The 14,840-nt window shown below is 42.9% G+C and overlaps 1 protein-coding gene across 3 annotated transcripts in view; it reads left to right on the forward strand.

Moving 5' to 3' along the window:
* The window catches only part of Cttnbp2nl (CTTNBP2 N-terminal like), a 49,339-nt gene that overhangs the window by 18,006 nt on the left and 16,493 nt on the right, over positions 1-14,840 (forward strand). For all 3 annotated transcript variants that reach the window (XM_027393877.2, XM_027393878.2, XM_027393876.2), the window contains one exon: positions 3,104-3,211. In XM_027393877.2, coding sequence (XP_027249678.1) covers positions 3,113-3,211 — 99 coding nt within the window. In that variant the 5' untranslated portion in view covers positions 3,104-3,112. The remainder of the gene's footprint in view (positions 1-3,103; positions 3,212-14,840) is intronic.

Below are 14,840 nucleotides of genomic sequence, written 5' to 3' on the forward strand. Positions count from 1 at the left end.
CAAGGTGTGATGGTTTATGCTTGCACTCTTAGCACTAGAGAGGCTGAGGCAGGAAGATTGCTGTGAGTTCAAGGCTAGTCTAGTCTGGACTTCAGAGTAAGACCCTGTCTCAGAAAAAAAAAAAAAAAAAAAAAAACAAGGAAGGAAGGAAGTCAGTTCTTAAACAGCTCTGCATGTCTTAAAGTAAAGCTTCCTAGAGCCCCATCTTCCTGAATACATCTGTAAGAGGAAGTCGCCCAGTCATTCAAATAAGAAGATGCAGACCCAGCACTGGCTGCAAAGCTTTGTGTCCTTTGCTGTGCCCTATGTAGCTTACAGCAGGACTGACAGACAGCTTTATTAAGTTTGTTGGGGATTTTCTAACTGCGTTTCTTGTCTGTTTTTGTTTCTTGTTTTCACAATTAACTTAACGGCACATGATCTTTAATGCTACAGGGAGACTCAATAGAGGCAGGAATCCACTAACCAGAAGTTAGCGCTTAGAGCTGAGGTTACATTAAGGACATTTTACTATGTGGTAAAAGATTTCAGATTACATGCTAGAACATGCTCTGGTGGCACATTGAAGTACATACACATCTGTGCATGTTCTCTTTCACCGTAGTACAGTAGCCCCGAAGGAGTCAGTGGCTTGAGGGCACCTCAGATTTAAATTGATGAATGAGTAATTGCTGGAGAGTATATGAATTCACCATGTTGCCTTCACTCTGAAGAAACACAATGACAGTTACAGTTTAGGAATAAAAAGTAGAAGGAAAATAATATTCGTTACTCCCATGAAAGCTGCAAAATCTTGTACAGTGATCACTGGTGGGTGACCCTTCATAGATGATGGAACCAACTGCCTTCTGTCTGCATGTGTTCTGAGACAGTAGATTGAGTTGGTGCCACGCTGTTTAACAGATCCTTGTAGAAACATGAACTTGTTAAACAGATTGACTAAAAACACCTCTTAGTGCTGGTAAACACTCTGAGCAAAGTAGTAGAATACAAAATCAATAGAAAAATCAGCACCTTCCCCATATGCCAATAACATACACCAAGAGAAAGAACTCTAGAAAGCAGTCCTATTCACAGTAGCTTCAAAAAATAAGTAAAAAACTAAATGCCTAGGAATAAACCTAACCAGGAAGTAAACTATTCCTTTTTCCTTTTTTTTTTTTTAGATGTTTATCTTTTTATGGGTATGGGTGTTTTTGCCTGCCTTTATAGCTGTACACCATGTGTGTGCAGTGCCTGCAGAGGAGGGTATTGGATCCTCTAGGACCGGAGCTACAGATAGTTGTGAGCCACCATGTGGGTGCTGGGAATTGAACCCAGGTCCTCTGGAAGGGCACTCAGTTATACTCTATAGGTGGTCCATTCAGAATTATGGTTCCTCAGAAAACTAAAAGTAGAACTACTGTAGGATCCTGCTATACACCCAGGTAAACGCCCAAGGACTCTGAGATACTGCACACCCATGTTTATTGTAGCGCTGTTCATAACAGCCAAATAAGAATGAGCTGTCTCTGCTAACAGATGAAGAGTAAAGAAAATGTGTATCTGTACAGGGTCATTTTATCTAGCCATAAAGATTAAATGTCACTCCATTTGCAGAAAAATTGATGCAACTAGAGATCACTATATGAAGTAAAATAAGTCAAAACTGCAAAATTTTTTCTCACTTATAGATTTTTCCATTGATACCTAAGAGCACACACACACACACACACACACACACACACACACACACACACACACACACACACACACACACACACACACCACAGAAGTAGAAGCAGGATTGGGGGAAGAAGGGAACTGGTGTGTATGAGTAGAAAGGAGAATGTTTGAGGAGGTGAATATGGTCAAAGTATGTGATATAAATGAATGAAAATGTCTTTATGAAATCCATCACTACGCACAAGAATACTGTCTGTAATCTGGCACTTGAGAAGTAAAGGCACAAGCTGAAGGCCAGTGTGATCTACATAGGCAGTTAGGCCGAGCTGCACTATATATTGAGACCATATCTCAAGGAAACAAAATAGTGGTCATAAAAAGTTAAATTTGTAGTAGTCTAGCTCATTAAGGTGTCTAAACTAATTCATGACTCTAATCCTGGCACTCTGGAGGCTGAGGTAGCATGATTGAGACTTCAAGGCCAACCTGAACTACATAGAAGACTCTGTCTCAAAAAAAGAAATAAACTAAGAGACTGATAGATGGCTCCATGGTTAAGAGCACTTGCTACTCTTGTAGCCGCAGCCGGCCGGAGGTCAGTTCCTAGCACCCACATCAGATGGTTCCCAACCTCCTGTGACTCCAGCTCCAGAGGGATTCAGTGCCCTCTTCTGTCCTCATGCACAAACCTGCACACAGCTGCATAATTAAAAGAAAAATAAAATCTTTTTTAAAATACGAAGGCAGACAGGTGCTTACTTGTATATACTTATGGGTTTTTTGGTTTTGGTTTTGGTTTTTTGGTTTTTCGAGACAGGGTTTCTCTGTGGCTTTGGAGGCTGTCCTGGAACTAGCTCTTGTAGACCAGGCTGGTCTCGAACTCACAGAGATCCACCTGCCTCTGCCTCCCGAGTGCTGGGATTCAAGGCGTACGCCACCAACGCCCTGCTGCATATGCTTATATTTAGATCTGCTTTTCTGAAGGGTGGGTAAACATTTGTGATCCCTACTGCTACACTCCCAGCAAGTATTACCTTTGCTTAAACTTGACTTCAGCCAAACAAAGGGAGATGCCAAAATGATCTGTGTGTAGTTTTCAAGTTTGGTTATCTAAAATGAGGATCTTTGTGGGATCCAGCAATTCGTTAGTGAAATGGTACCCAATGCAACCCAATTCTACCTCAGTTTCTAGCAGACAAAATTAGTTCTGAACTTTTCTGTGACCCAGGTTGCAAACCAGCCTGGAAAAGGTAATGAATAATTGATCTTAGTGATGGAATCAATAATTTACAGTGGATTTTATTTTTCTCCTCCTGCTCAGTTTGTTTTGGATTGCAGCTCCTAAGATTATCTTCTGTATGTTCTGTCTCTACTTCTTTTCCTTGGCTCCTGTCAAGCTCCCTCCTCTCCTGGAGACTGATTGCTGTCTTTGTTTAAGACTTTCAGGATGAATCTGGAAAAACTCAGCAAGCCTGAACTCCTGACACTGTTCAGTATTCTTGAAGGAGAACTTGAAGCAAGGGACCTTGTTATAGAAGCTTTAAAGGTATGTAGAGAGAGAGATTGATTGATTACCATGTGTTGTGAACCATTTCTCTAGTGTGTTTATTAAAGTGGATGTTGGTGTAGTTATTGAATTGGCAGGGGAACATATTGACAGTAAGTTGCTTTAGGCACCCACCTCTGTGACAAGATTTTTTTCAGTCAAGTGTGGTGATGCACACCTTTGATTCCAGTGCTTGGGAGGCAAAGATGGGGGGATCTCTCTGAGTTTAAGGCCAGCCTGGTCTACATAGCAATTTACAAATCAGCCAAGGCTACGTAGACCCTGTCTGAAGAAACAAATCAAGGGGGGGAGGAGTGATAGAGCTTTTCTGCCTTCAAAATTGCTCCCTCAGTCTCTACTAGGTTTCTAAACCTTGAACCTTGTACTTTTAGTGTATTTTGGCTGTTTTCAAGTGCTGACCTCTTTGAGAACTTACTGAGATCTACTTCATGAGAAATACATACACATATAACATGTATATATGTATATATATGTGTATATATATGCATTCATATACCAAAGCTTAGGTATATGTCCAGGACATCAAGGTGTTCATAAAACTTTCTGTGCCACCAACACAATTAGAAATTCTTTTGTTTGGCCAGATGTGGTAGTGTGGTGGTACACACCTCCACTGGGAAAGCAGAGGCAGGCAGATACCTGAATTTGAGGTCAGCCTGGTCTACAGGGTGAGTTCTAGGGCAACCGGGGCTGCACAGAGAAACCCTGTCTCAAAAATAAAGAAAATCATTTTGTTACTTAATTTGTTGTCTGTTAAACTGCAAAGGTTGGGAGAGGTATGTTAGTGAAGACAGTTGATCTATGGAAACACTGCAGAGCCTTAAAAAACAGCCAGCAGATGCAGATGCCCCTCCTTTCAAGTTCACGTGCACAGAGACCTTTCCCTTCTGTTTCAGCATATTTAGATGAGAGGAGAAGAGACTTTTTGACGTATCTGTTGAATCTAGGCAGATGATACTCCCAAAGCCAAAGGGCAGTAACCAAAGCAAGTGAAAGGTGAGCCTGCTGCAGACTGAGGACTCCCTGCAAAGTGAAATAAAACATCCAAGCTCGTGGCTTCTGTAACTGTAAAGTTTAGAATGATGCTAGTTTATTTCTTTCAATGCTGACTAAAAAGGCTGACTTTACTAGTTAGATTGGCCTCAGGACACCTTCCCATTCTGTGTCCTTATCTGCTAATGGGGAACAGAAAAAGTACCAAGGAAGGCTTGAGCCTTCTTAACCCTGCTAGTACCTGTTGATGCTCTGTGTTCCTCCCCGTATCATCTGCCTTCATCCTGTCAGAACTAGATGGGGTGGGAGAGGACACCTGTAATGGAAACAGTCAGAGCGTGCTCTGAGTTTTGCCTTGACCAATTTCCCCAGCCCGAGAGGGTGCAGAAAGACACCCGATGCGTGTGTCACTCTGATGTTCATTCTCCCCTAAGCCTGGCAGAACCTGCTGTAGATACGTGGTAAATATTTGCTGTAGTAATTGTAAGATAAGCTCAGGGACATGATCAGTCACTAAGCCACATCCCTAGCACCAAATATTTATTGAACAAATAAAATTACTGTGCCGTTGTGATGGTTGCCTTAAGACGGCCACATTACTTCAAGGCAAGTGTTTGGAGCTAGTAAGAACTGTTCTCTTTTCTCTGCCACAGGCTGCCTTGGCTGCTTGTTGTATATGTTTCTTAACAGTTTTTTTACTTGTGTCTAATTCTGTTTATTGCAAGAATAGTCTGAAAAGTTGAAAGGAGCCAGAGAAGCAGGAGCTCTGTAAGGGAGTTGTTTTGATAACCAGTGGCATTCAGAATTGGGCCAAGTGTTAAACTGAATCTGTGTGTGGCCTGTAGGTGATATAACTGAGCTCGGTCTCCATCCAGTTTAGTTCCGCCACAAGACAGGCATCTTTAGACATCTACTGAGTCAGTCACAGCTGGGGTTAGAGTCATAGTTCTCCCCAAGACTCTTTGTTGTTGCTGGTTTGAGTTTACTTTTATTAATGTATATGAGTGTTTTGCCTTCATGTATGTATGTGCACTGTGTGTCTGTGTGTGTACCTGGTGCCTGGGAAGCCAGAGGAGGAAACCATGTTCCCTGAAACTGGAGTTACATAAAGTTGTGAGCCACCATCCTCTTAACCACCTAGCCATCTCTCCAGATCTTTACATTAAAGTGAAATCTCACTTAATTTGTGGGGTAGTTTCTGTTTGTTTGGATTCTATAACAATACCAGATGTTATTGTCTTACAGCTCTTTTGCTTAATAAGTACCTGGTAGAATTTTTGGACTAACAATGATTTTCTCTTTATTGTTAGTTCCTAATTCATGCTCCATGAGTTGAAAGGCTTTGATCTGTTTTTTTTTTCTTTTGGGGGGGTTGCTTTGGTGGTTTGGAGGGGATTTGTTTTATTTTTAAGTGTGTGTATGTGTGCATGAGAACACACAAACACACGTGAGCACATACAAACAAGTGAAGATTCTCTGGGAGGCCAGAGGCATTGGATCACTTCCATCTGGAATTAATAGGCTGTTGTGAGGTATCCGAAGTGGGTTCTAGGAAACAAACTCAGGTCCTCTGCAAGAGCTGTGTGCCCAATTAACCACTAAGCCATCTCTTATCTCTCCAGGCCACCTCCTCTCACCCCCCACTTTTTGACACAGGATCTCACTATTGTCGCCTGGCTGACCTGGACCTCAGGCCTCAAAAAGATTTTTCTGCCTCTTGAGTACTGGAAATAAAATTGTGCTGTAGAATGTCCAGCTTGGTCTTTCTTAAACAACTTTGACTGGTCTTTTCTGTTTGCTTTCAAAGGGGAAGGACGATCTCTTTTCTACTTTAGGTTTTTGATCTCTGTACAAAACCATATGGCTACCTGTTGCTTCTCAGTGAATAGCAGGTCACACTGGCAGGTTTTGTTTCTTTAGGGAAAGATTATAAATGTCCTAAGTTTGTAAAAAACGAAACCCACTATAGAGCTGGGATTGTAAAAGCTTTATTTACTCTCTGGAATTGTTGCCACATGCTAGATTGCACTGCAGCTCCTATACAGTCTTCAGGTAGTGTGCTTCTCCTACCCAAGGAGGCAAAGAAAAGCCTCCTTGCCCTTCTCTGTTGCTACCAGAAGACCATGAAAGGCAGTGTTTCTATGATGTAATAACCAGTCTTCCTGTATGTGAACTTTAGTTGTTAAAGAGACCATTTATACTGTATTTGGTCCCAGTTGAACCTTATATAAACATGATTTTCTGTTCAGAAGTATGTGTCAGGGAAAAATAATCTTCGTGAAAGTCACATCAACTTTTATTTTCCTGAATGAGAACACTACAGGAATCCCCTCAATAGTAAAAGGAAAATTATACTGGTCAGAAGCCAGGGGCGGTGGAGCTATACAATTCAGCAGCAAAGCCCAGTTCAGTAATTCCATGCACACAGAAAGTGCTGCTGCAGGGGGTGGAGGACAAGGGACTGCAGTCAGTAGCAATTTAAAAACCTGGAAAACAATTGACCACTGATCAAATCTAGAGCCCGTGCTTTGCTTTTACTCTTCCATGCTGGGCATGTTCTACACACGTCTTCTCGGATGCAGAGCCACACTTAGCTGTATCCATGGAGAACCTGTCTTGAGAGAGAGAGAGAGAGAGAGAGAGAGAGAGAGAGAGAGAGAGAGAGAGAGAGAGAGAGAGAGAGAGAGAGAGAGAGAGAGAATAAAGGAAGACATCTTCCATCAGTCTGCAGCACAGAAGCACAGTGTTGTGTCATGGCTCTTTCTGGATGAATTGAGGGGGGAGACAGAGACAGGGTCTACTTTGCCGGTAGTTACTGTGTTACAATCTAAGCTTCAAAGTTCATTGGTTTAGGACAGAATTGTGGTCATAAAGCAAACAGTGCTGATGGGATGCTGTCCTCTGCGAGGAAGATAAGAGCGCGCTTACTTTCCAGTGGCATTTTCTGTTGTTACCAGTCATGCTTGTTTGGAATTACTTCATTCCCCACCCAGATAACCAAATGTGTATCTTTTGAAACAGCTGACAAAGGTGAGGGTTGACTTTGTGGCTTGGAACAGATGGTACATTGTAGCTTCCCTCACCCAAGCCCTTCCACGTGTTTGTATTTTGAGACAGTCTTGTTATTCCACCCAAGCTGGCCTTGAGCTCAAGATCCATCCATCTCTGCCAGAGTGCTGCAGTTACAGGTGTGCTCTGGGGACCATTTCTACAGTCTCAAGGACATGTCCATCACCCCCAAGATCTTCCTTATGCCCTTTGTAATCCAGCTGCCTAGCCTTCCCACCCCCACTGCTGAATCCCTGATCTGCTTTCTGTCCCCAGATACTAGTTACATTATGCTTTTATGGAATCATACAGAAGTATTCTCTTAGTTGTGGAAGAGTGAACTTATTCGACCCTACATGATTTTTTTTATTATTTGAGAGTTATATATATGAAAATAGTATGCTTTGATCAAATCCACCTGATGCCCTTCCTTCCAATTCCCTCTTTATCTGCCCCCTCCCACTTTTTCCTCTCAACTCCATGTGCTGTGTCTTTCTGTTTTTTTCGAAACAGGGTTTTCTCTGTCACTTTGGAGGCTGTCCTGTAACTAGCTCTTGTAGTCCAGGCTGGCCTTGAACTCACAGAGATTCACCTGCCTCTGCCTCCCAAATGCTGGAATTAAAGGTGTGTGCCACCAACGCCCGGCTTCATGTGCTTTGTTTTTGAATCCACTGAGTCTGAATAGTGCTGCCTGTATGTGCATTGGCACAAGCCCATCTACTGGAGCCTAAACCACATCCCTGGAAAAAAAACAGACTTCCCCCATATCCCATAACAGCCATCAGTTGCCAGAGGCTTCTTAGCTAGAAGTGGGACTTGAAGAGCATCTCACCTATTCACACTTGGGTTTTAGCTGGCTTACTCTTGTGTGGGTCGTAAGCAGGCAGCCTCTGCCACTGAGAGTTCTTGCGCATAACAGGTGCCCTGTCATGTCCAGCAGCTACTGTTTCTCTGCACACATCTACTACTTCAGACTCTTACAGACATTCCAGCCCCTGTTTCTCAACAGTCTCTGAGCCTTGAGGGAAGGGAGAGTGCCCCGGGTGTCCCATTGAGCTGAGCATTTCACAGTCTTAGTCTCTGCAGTAACTGCCACCTATTGCAAAAAGAAGCTTCTGTGGTGACAGTTGAGAGATGCCCTAACCCATAGGTACAGAGGTAAGTTAGGCTCAGCCTGCTACTATGCATATGATTACTTATTATCTATGCTGTTTAATCTATTGATAGTTGATTTCTTTTATGACTGGTGTTCCACTATCTGTATATAAACATCATAGTTTGTTTTATCTATTCATCTTAGTATCTGCATTATTTCTAGCTCTGTGTCATTAAAAATAAAGCCACTGTGAACATTTACCTGTACAAGGCTTTGTGTGGACATACGTTACTAGTTCTTTTGGTTAAATACCTAAGAATGGAATGACACATTGTAAGTGCTTGGATTTCTTTAGCCACCACTATGCCAAGTATCATGTTTAAATTTTAAGAAACTATCCAAATACTTTTCCAGTGTGACAAACCATTTTCCATTCCCCATCATGTGTTAAGATGCCCATGCCCAGCTTTACCATATTTGGTACAACCTCCTTTTTTATTTTAGCCCTTCTAACAGTAACATAAGTCACTTCAATGTCATTGTTGTTGCATGAGACCTTATAACCCCGGCTGGCCTGGGACACACAATGTAGTTCAGGTTGGCCTGGTGCTCTGTGAAGTTCTGCCTCGGCTGCAAGTTCCAGCATCCACACTATGCTCTCGTTTCACTATTAATTTTCATTTCTTATTAACTAATGACCTTGAGTATTTAGATGCCATTAGTATTTTCTTTTTGAGATACTATTTAGCCCAGATGTGTCTGATGTTTACCCTCCTCCCACCTCAACCTCCTGTGTCAAGCTGCAAGTAAGACTGTTCGTAGAGCAGAATTCAGTGTGGTGAGAGTGCTAGAAACAGTCTTAGCATCTCATAGTGGGGGTCTGGTCAAGAAAATTTTGGTGTAATCAGAGTGGAGTACCTCCAAACTAATAAGGAAAGTGGTCTTTGTGTGTCATATGGAGCCCTGTCCACAGTGCAGTATGTGAAAATTGAACCATGAACATAGAACAGTACTAAGTTGTAACTGGTGGAAACTCCCAAGCCTCTCCATTCTCCCTTGGCTGGCTTCCCTGGAGGTGGTAGGAGTCCTACACCACCGGGGAGGGTGAGTCAGCGAGAGGGAAGTGCCAATGGGGTGCCCAGGCAGAAAGAGCCAGAAGAAGGGGAAAGGCCATTAGTACAGATCATTGTTCATAAACTGGGTGCTTGTAACTAGAAGCGTGTGTTCTTAAGTGATGAAACATCTGAATTTTATTCATGAAAACATTGAACCTCATCTATAGCAGCTATCTCTTAAAAGTAATTATGTGGTGTCAGCTGTTGGCTAGACAGTTTTCTGTTACGTGTCATTCACACTGTGAATTGTGTGAGCAGTAATTACAGGTGCCAGAAGAACAGCGACTTTCCTCATCCAGTTCACATCTTCCTGTGGACTGTGGGGTCTGTGTATGGGGACGGGGAGGGCTATGCCCTGGAGGAAGGGAAATTCTGCTTGTGAAGTGTCACTTCCTTCCAGAACAGTTCTCCTCTCCTGGCAGATGGGGACGAGCACATTGCAGTCACTCAGCCTGTAAGACAGATAAAAAAGGAAGTGGCTTATTCCTGTTATTTTGACTTCCTGTCATTGTGTCTCCTGGCATGTGTTGGCCTCGTGATTCAGGTTTAATCAGAGGCTATTTCTAGCTGCTCCTATGGAGAGAAAGTAAGGCAAACTATGAAAGTTTCAGTTTAAAATAAAACTGTCATATAGTGTTGCAGAAATAATTAGGACAGGAGGAAGCTTACTGGCAGTCTGTGTGGAAAGGAGATACTTGCAGAATGCATTGGGAATCTTATTAAATGGAAAAACCAGAGCCAGAGGTGGCTCTTAGCAGGTAAAGGTGCTTGCTGCCCAATGATACCGTCTCCTGACCTGAATGAAAGTCTCAGAACCCATGTAAAGGTGGAAGGAATAAACTAGCTCTGCAGAATTGTTCTGACCTCTACCCTTACACACATACACACAGCAGTAAATAAATGCTCTTAAAAGGGAAAGCTAAAAACTTTTTTCATAGGACCTAAAGAGATGGCTCAGCGATCAAGAGTCCATGCAGCTCTTCCAGAGGACCTGAGATAGGTTCCCAGCACCCACATTAGGCAGCTCACAACCACTTGTAACTCCAGCTCCTCTTCTGGACACACCAGGCACCCATACAGGAGTGGCATATGCTCATGCAGAAACATATACCCCAGTCTGGCTTCAGCTCATAGCAGTCTCCCTGCCTCAGCCTCTCCAGTGATGGTATTTTAGGCTTGTGACCACATGCCTAATTTATAGGGTTGTTTTTTGTGGTTTGTTTGTTTGTTTGTTTGTTTGTTGAGACTGGGTTTCTCTGTGTAGCTTTGTAGACCAGGCTGTCCTCAAACTCACAGAGATCTGCCTACCTCTGTCTCTCAAGTGCTGGGATTAAAGGCATGTACCACCATGAAAACTGCTATGCACTACCTAGATCTCTTACGACAGTGATTGGAAAGTCACAGCAGGGCCTTGCAGATTAGCTGTGTCATTATGTTTTAAACATACACACCTAAACATTGTGTTTGCTTTAAAGTGACCCAGGAGAATTCAGGAAGACTTTCAGAGAGGAAAGATAGATGAAATGGCCCAGGGAGAGAACTCACAGACTTTGGAGAACAGGAGATTGGGTTGCAGTCAAGAAGGACTTCCGTTTATCTAAACAGTTAAAATTTTATGAATGCTGGGATATAGAGGTGCATTACCATACCCAGTTAGCTTTATGGTGCTGGGGCTTGAACTCAGGGCTGCGTGCATACTGGACACGCACTCCACCAACTGGACATCTTTGCCAGCCCTTCTCTTCCCTTTCTTCATGGCTTACTCGTTGCTTACTTCCTCCCTTTCCTTGGTGCTCCGGTCTCTTCCCATACCATTACTACTTGCCCCAAGCTCAAGGCCCATTTGAACCAATTTGTGCATCCTGTTCTTTTTTTAAAAACAAGGCAGCTCTTTGCAACTGTCTTCATTCTGAGCCACCTGCCATCCTCGTTTCCTCTGGTACACTCAGATATTTCAGTGTCATTTGTATTCTGCCTCCCATTTCTAGCATCTCCCGTTTACTTTTTACCTCTATCCCCCGACTAAATTCCATCTACTGAAAGTACATGTAACTTCTAACTCCTTCCCCTCTCTGTACTGGGGATTGGACCCAGAACCTAGGTAATGCATAAGGTAAACTCTCTAACCTCTGAACCTCCGGCCCCTAATGACTTCTTCTAATTAGATTACCTAAGTACTTTTTGTAGTGGTGGTGGTGGGTGGTGATGGGGGAGAGGGTGTTGAAGACAGCATTTCTCTGTGTAATAGCTCTGGCCATCCTAGAGCTCACTCTAGACCAGGCCTCTGCCTGTCTCTGCCTCCTGAGTGCTGGGGTTACAGGAGTGTGCCAGCACCGCCTGGATAGTGGTAGTGGTTCCTTAAGATAGGGTGTTGCTGTGTATAGCTGGCAGACATCAGACACAGCCGACCACCTACTTCAGCTTCTCAATTCCTAAGACTATAGACCTTTTTTTTTTTTTTTTCATGTATATGGGTGTTTTGCCTGCACATATTTCATGTATGCATTCCAGGTGCCAGGGTAGGCCAGAAGAGAGCATTAGATTCCCTTGGAACTGAAGTTACAGACAGTTTTGAGTCACCATGTAGGTCTTCTGGAAGAGCAGCCAGGACTCTTAACCACTGAACCAGCTTTCCAGCCCCTCATCTTAGTTTTTAAATTTCTCTTTTCTTGGTGTCACTGACACTGTTGTCTTAATCCTCCTCAACCCTACATCATTTTTTTTTTTCTTCCTCATGCCTCTTAAATGAAATGCCCTCCCTGGCTGTTTAGATGTGATTTTCTGTGATTCCCATGGTGTATGTTCCAAGTCTGTTCTAGAGCAATCCAGGACTGTGTTGTAATAGTATTGTGTTTAACCCTAAGACTTTTTGGGAGTGGTTTGGGTTTGTTCTGTTGGTTCATTGTGTCTGGGGAGGTGTTTGTTTATTTTATAAAATTACATTTATTTATTGTGTCTGTGTCCGTCCTTGTCTTAGAACTGGAGTTGCAAGTGAGTTGCCTGGTGTGTGTGCTGGGAACCAGCAGCACGCACTTTTTTTTTTTTTTTTTTTTTTTTCAGCACGCACTCTTAACCCTGAGCACTCCAGTATATTTTTTAAAAAGCTAATTAAAAAAAAAAAAATCACTTAATGTGATTTCTCTTTTCTGGTTGACCTCACTGAGTTTTATGGTAATAGGAAAATTGGTTAATTCTGATAAGTACTTCACATTACAAGAATCTTTCTGTTTTGTGTGTGACCACCCCCCTCCCTGCCCCTCCATGAAGTGTCATTTCCATGCAGAGCCGGCATTTAATATCTTCCAGCCTTGCACCCAGTATCCAGAACCTCTGACATACTCACAAGTATTTGTCACAGGAAGAATGACCTCAGACCTGTTAAGTCTTACTTGAATATTGTCAGTTCTCAAGAATAGATGCCATTTAATAATGTGTTTTTAGGAGAGACTTAACTCTAATAGTTTCATAACTCTCACTGTTACAATTCCCATCCAGTCACGTTATTTACATCTCTGGGAACAGCTTGTTCTTCAGACAGGAAGCCATGCCTTGTGTTTGCTCTCATGTTTGTGCAAAGGGTACCAGAGGACAGGCTGGGCATCTCTGTCCACTGGTTGTAGTCATAGACTAAAACACATTTTCCTATTTTAATTTTTAAAATAAAAAATATTTTAATTTTATGTGTATGGGTGTTTTGCCTACATGTATGTCTGAGTACCACATGCATGCAAGGCCAGGGAGGCCAGAAGGAGGTGTAACTCCCCTGGAACTGGAGTTGCAAAGAGCTGCCATTCGGGTGCTAGCAGTAGAACTCTGGTACTCCTGAAGAGTAGCCAGTGACCTCATGGCTGAACCTTGTCTCCAGCCCCCACCCACCCACCACCCACCCCAACCCCACCACCACCCTGTTTTAATTTTCAATGAACATTTTGTCTTGGTATCCTTTCAAGTCAGTGTGAGGTGTAATCATCTGAATTCCCCAACTGGATAATAGTGAGAGCTTTGTATCAGAAGGGAAAAAAAAAACCTGCAGGTCCTTCCCCTCCACCCTCTCCCCACACTGAGCTCTAGGCAGGCCCTCTCTCTCCCAGCAACAGTGCAGTGTTGCTGGCCCTTACCCTCTAGATACTTAATAGAAAGTATACCTCCCAGACTGTCCCAGTGAGGGCTCTTATGAGCATCTGTCTGAATTACAGATAATTCTCTTTCAGAATGCATTTCTTTACCCTGTTTCCCCTGTGAGCTCTATTTTTATTGGGGATTTGTTTTGTTTTATTTTCTTGGGGCAGGGGTAATTTGAGACATGGTCTCACTTTGTAGCTCTGGCTGTCCTGGAACTCAGTTTGTAGCCTCAAACTCATAGAGATCTGCCTGTGTCTGCTTTCTCAGTGTTGGGATTAAAGACATGCACAACCCTGCCCAACTGTGGATTTGTTCCTCAAGATTTTTGGGTTTTGTTTTTGTGGCTTTTAGAAAAATGCTCATCATCTTCCTTTTCTCTCTTTTCCAAATTAACTCTCCTTTAATTTTTTTACTAAACTTACTTTTAATTTACACACACACACACATACACAACACACACACACAGACAAATCTAAAATAAAAAGTTAGTACAAACTAACTTTAGGCTGGAGAGATAGCTCAGCAATTAAGAGTGCATACATACTGCTCTTCCAGAGGACTCAAGTTCAGTTCCTAACACCCACAGCTGGCGGCAGTTCACCGCTGCCTCTAACTCCAATTCCAGAGGATCATATGCCTCCTGGGACATATGCCTCCTTTTTTTTTTTTTTTCCCTTCTGATACAAAGACACATATACATAATCAAACATAAAGATAAATCATTTTTTAAAACCTTAGCCTCAGAGTTAAATGTTTAAAGGGAGCTCAAGTGTGGTGGCATGTCAATGGTGGCTAAGCTTGGTACACTTAGTCTCCAGCACTCGATAAATGTGAGCGAGGAGGAATCCTCTTCTAGCTGGGTGACTCTGCGAAGGAAGGACTGAAGCTGTGCAATCGTGAAATGGGTCTTGTGTGGGATGCGATTTTATTTATTTATTTTGAAGCAGGTCTTACTATATAGCATTGACTAGCTTGGACTCATAGAAAACCACCAGCCCCTGAGTGCTGGGATTAAAGGTGTGTGCCACCACACCTAGCTTTAATGTAACTTGTCTGAACTGATACTCCTAACCCCATATGTGTACTCACACAGCCTGGCCAGCATGGACATGAGGTGGTCAGAGGAGAAGACAACTTCTGGGAGTTGGTTCTTTTCCACTATGTAGGTCCCAAGTATCAAACTCAGGTTGTCAATGTTGGTCTTGGCTGTAAGTACCTATACTCACTGAGCCCT

Source organism: Cricetulus griseus (assembly GCF_003668045.3).
Source record: "Cricetulus griseus strain 17A/GY chromosome 1 unlocalized genomic scaffold, alternate assembly CriGri-PICRH-1.0 chr1_0, whole genome shotgun sequence".
NCBI lineage: Eukaryota > Metazoa > Chordata > Mammalia > Rodentia > Cricetidae > Cricetulus > Cricetulus griseus.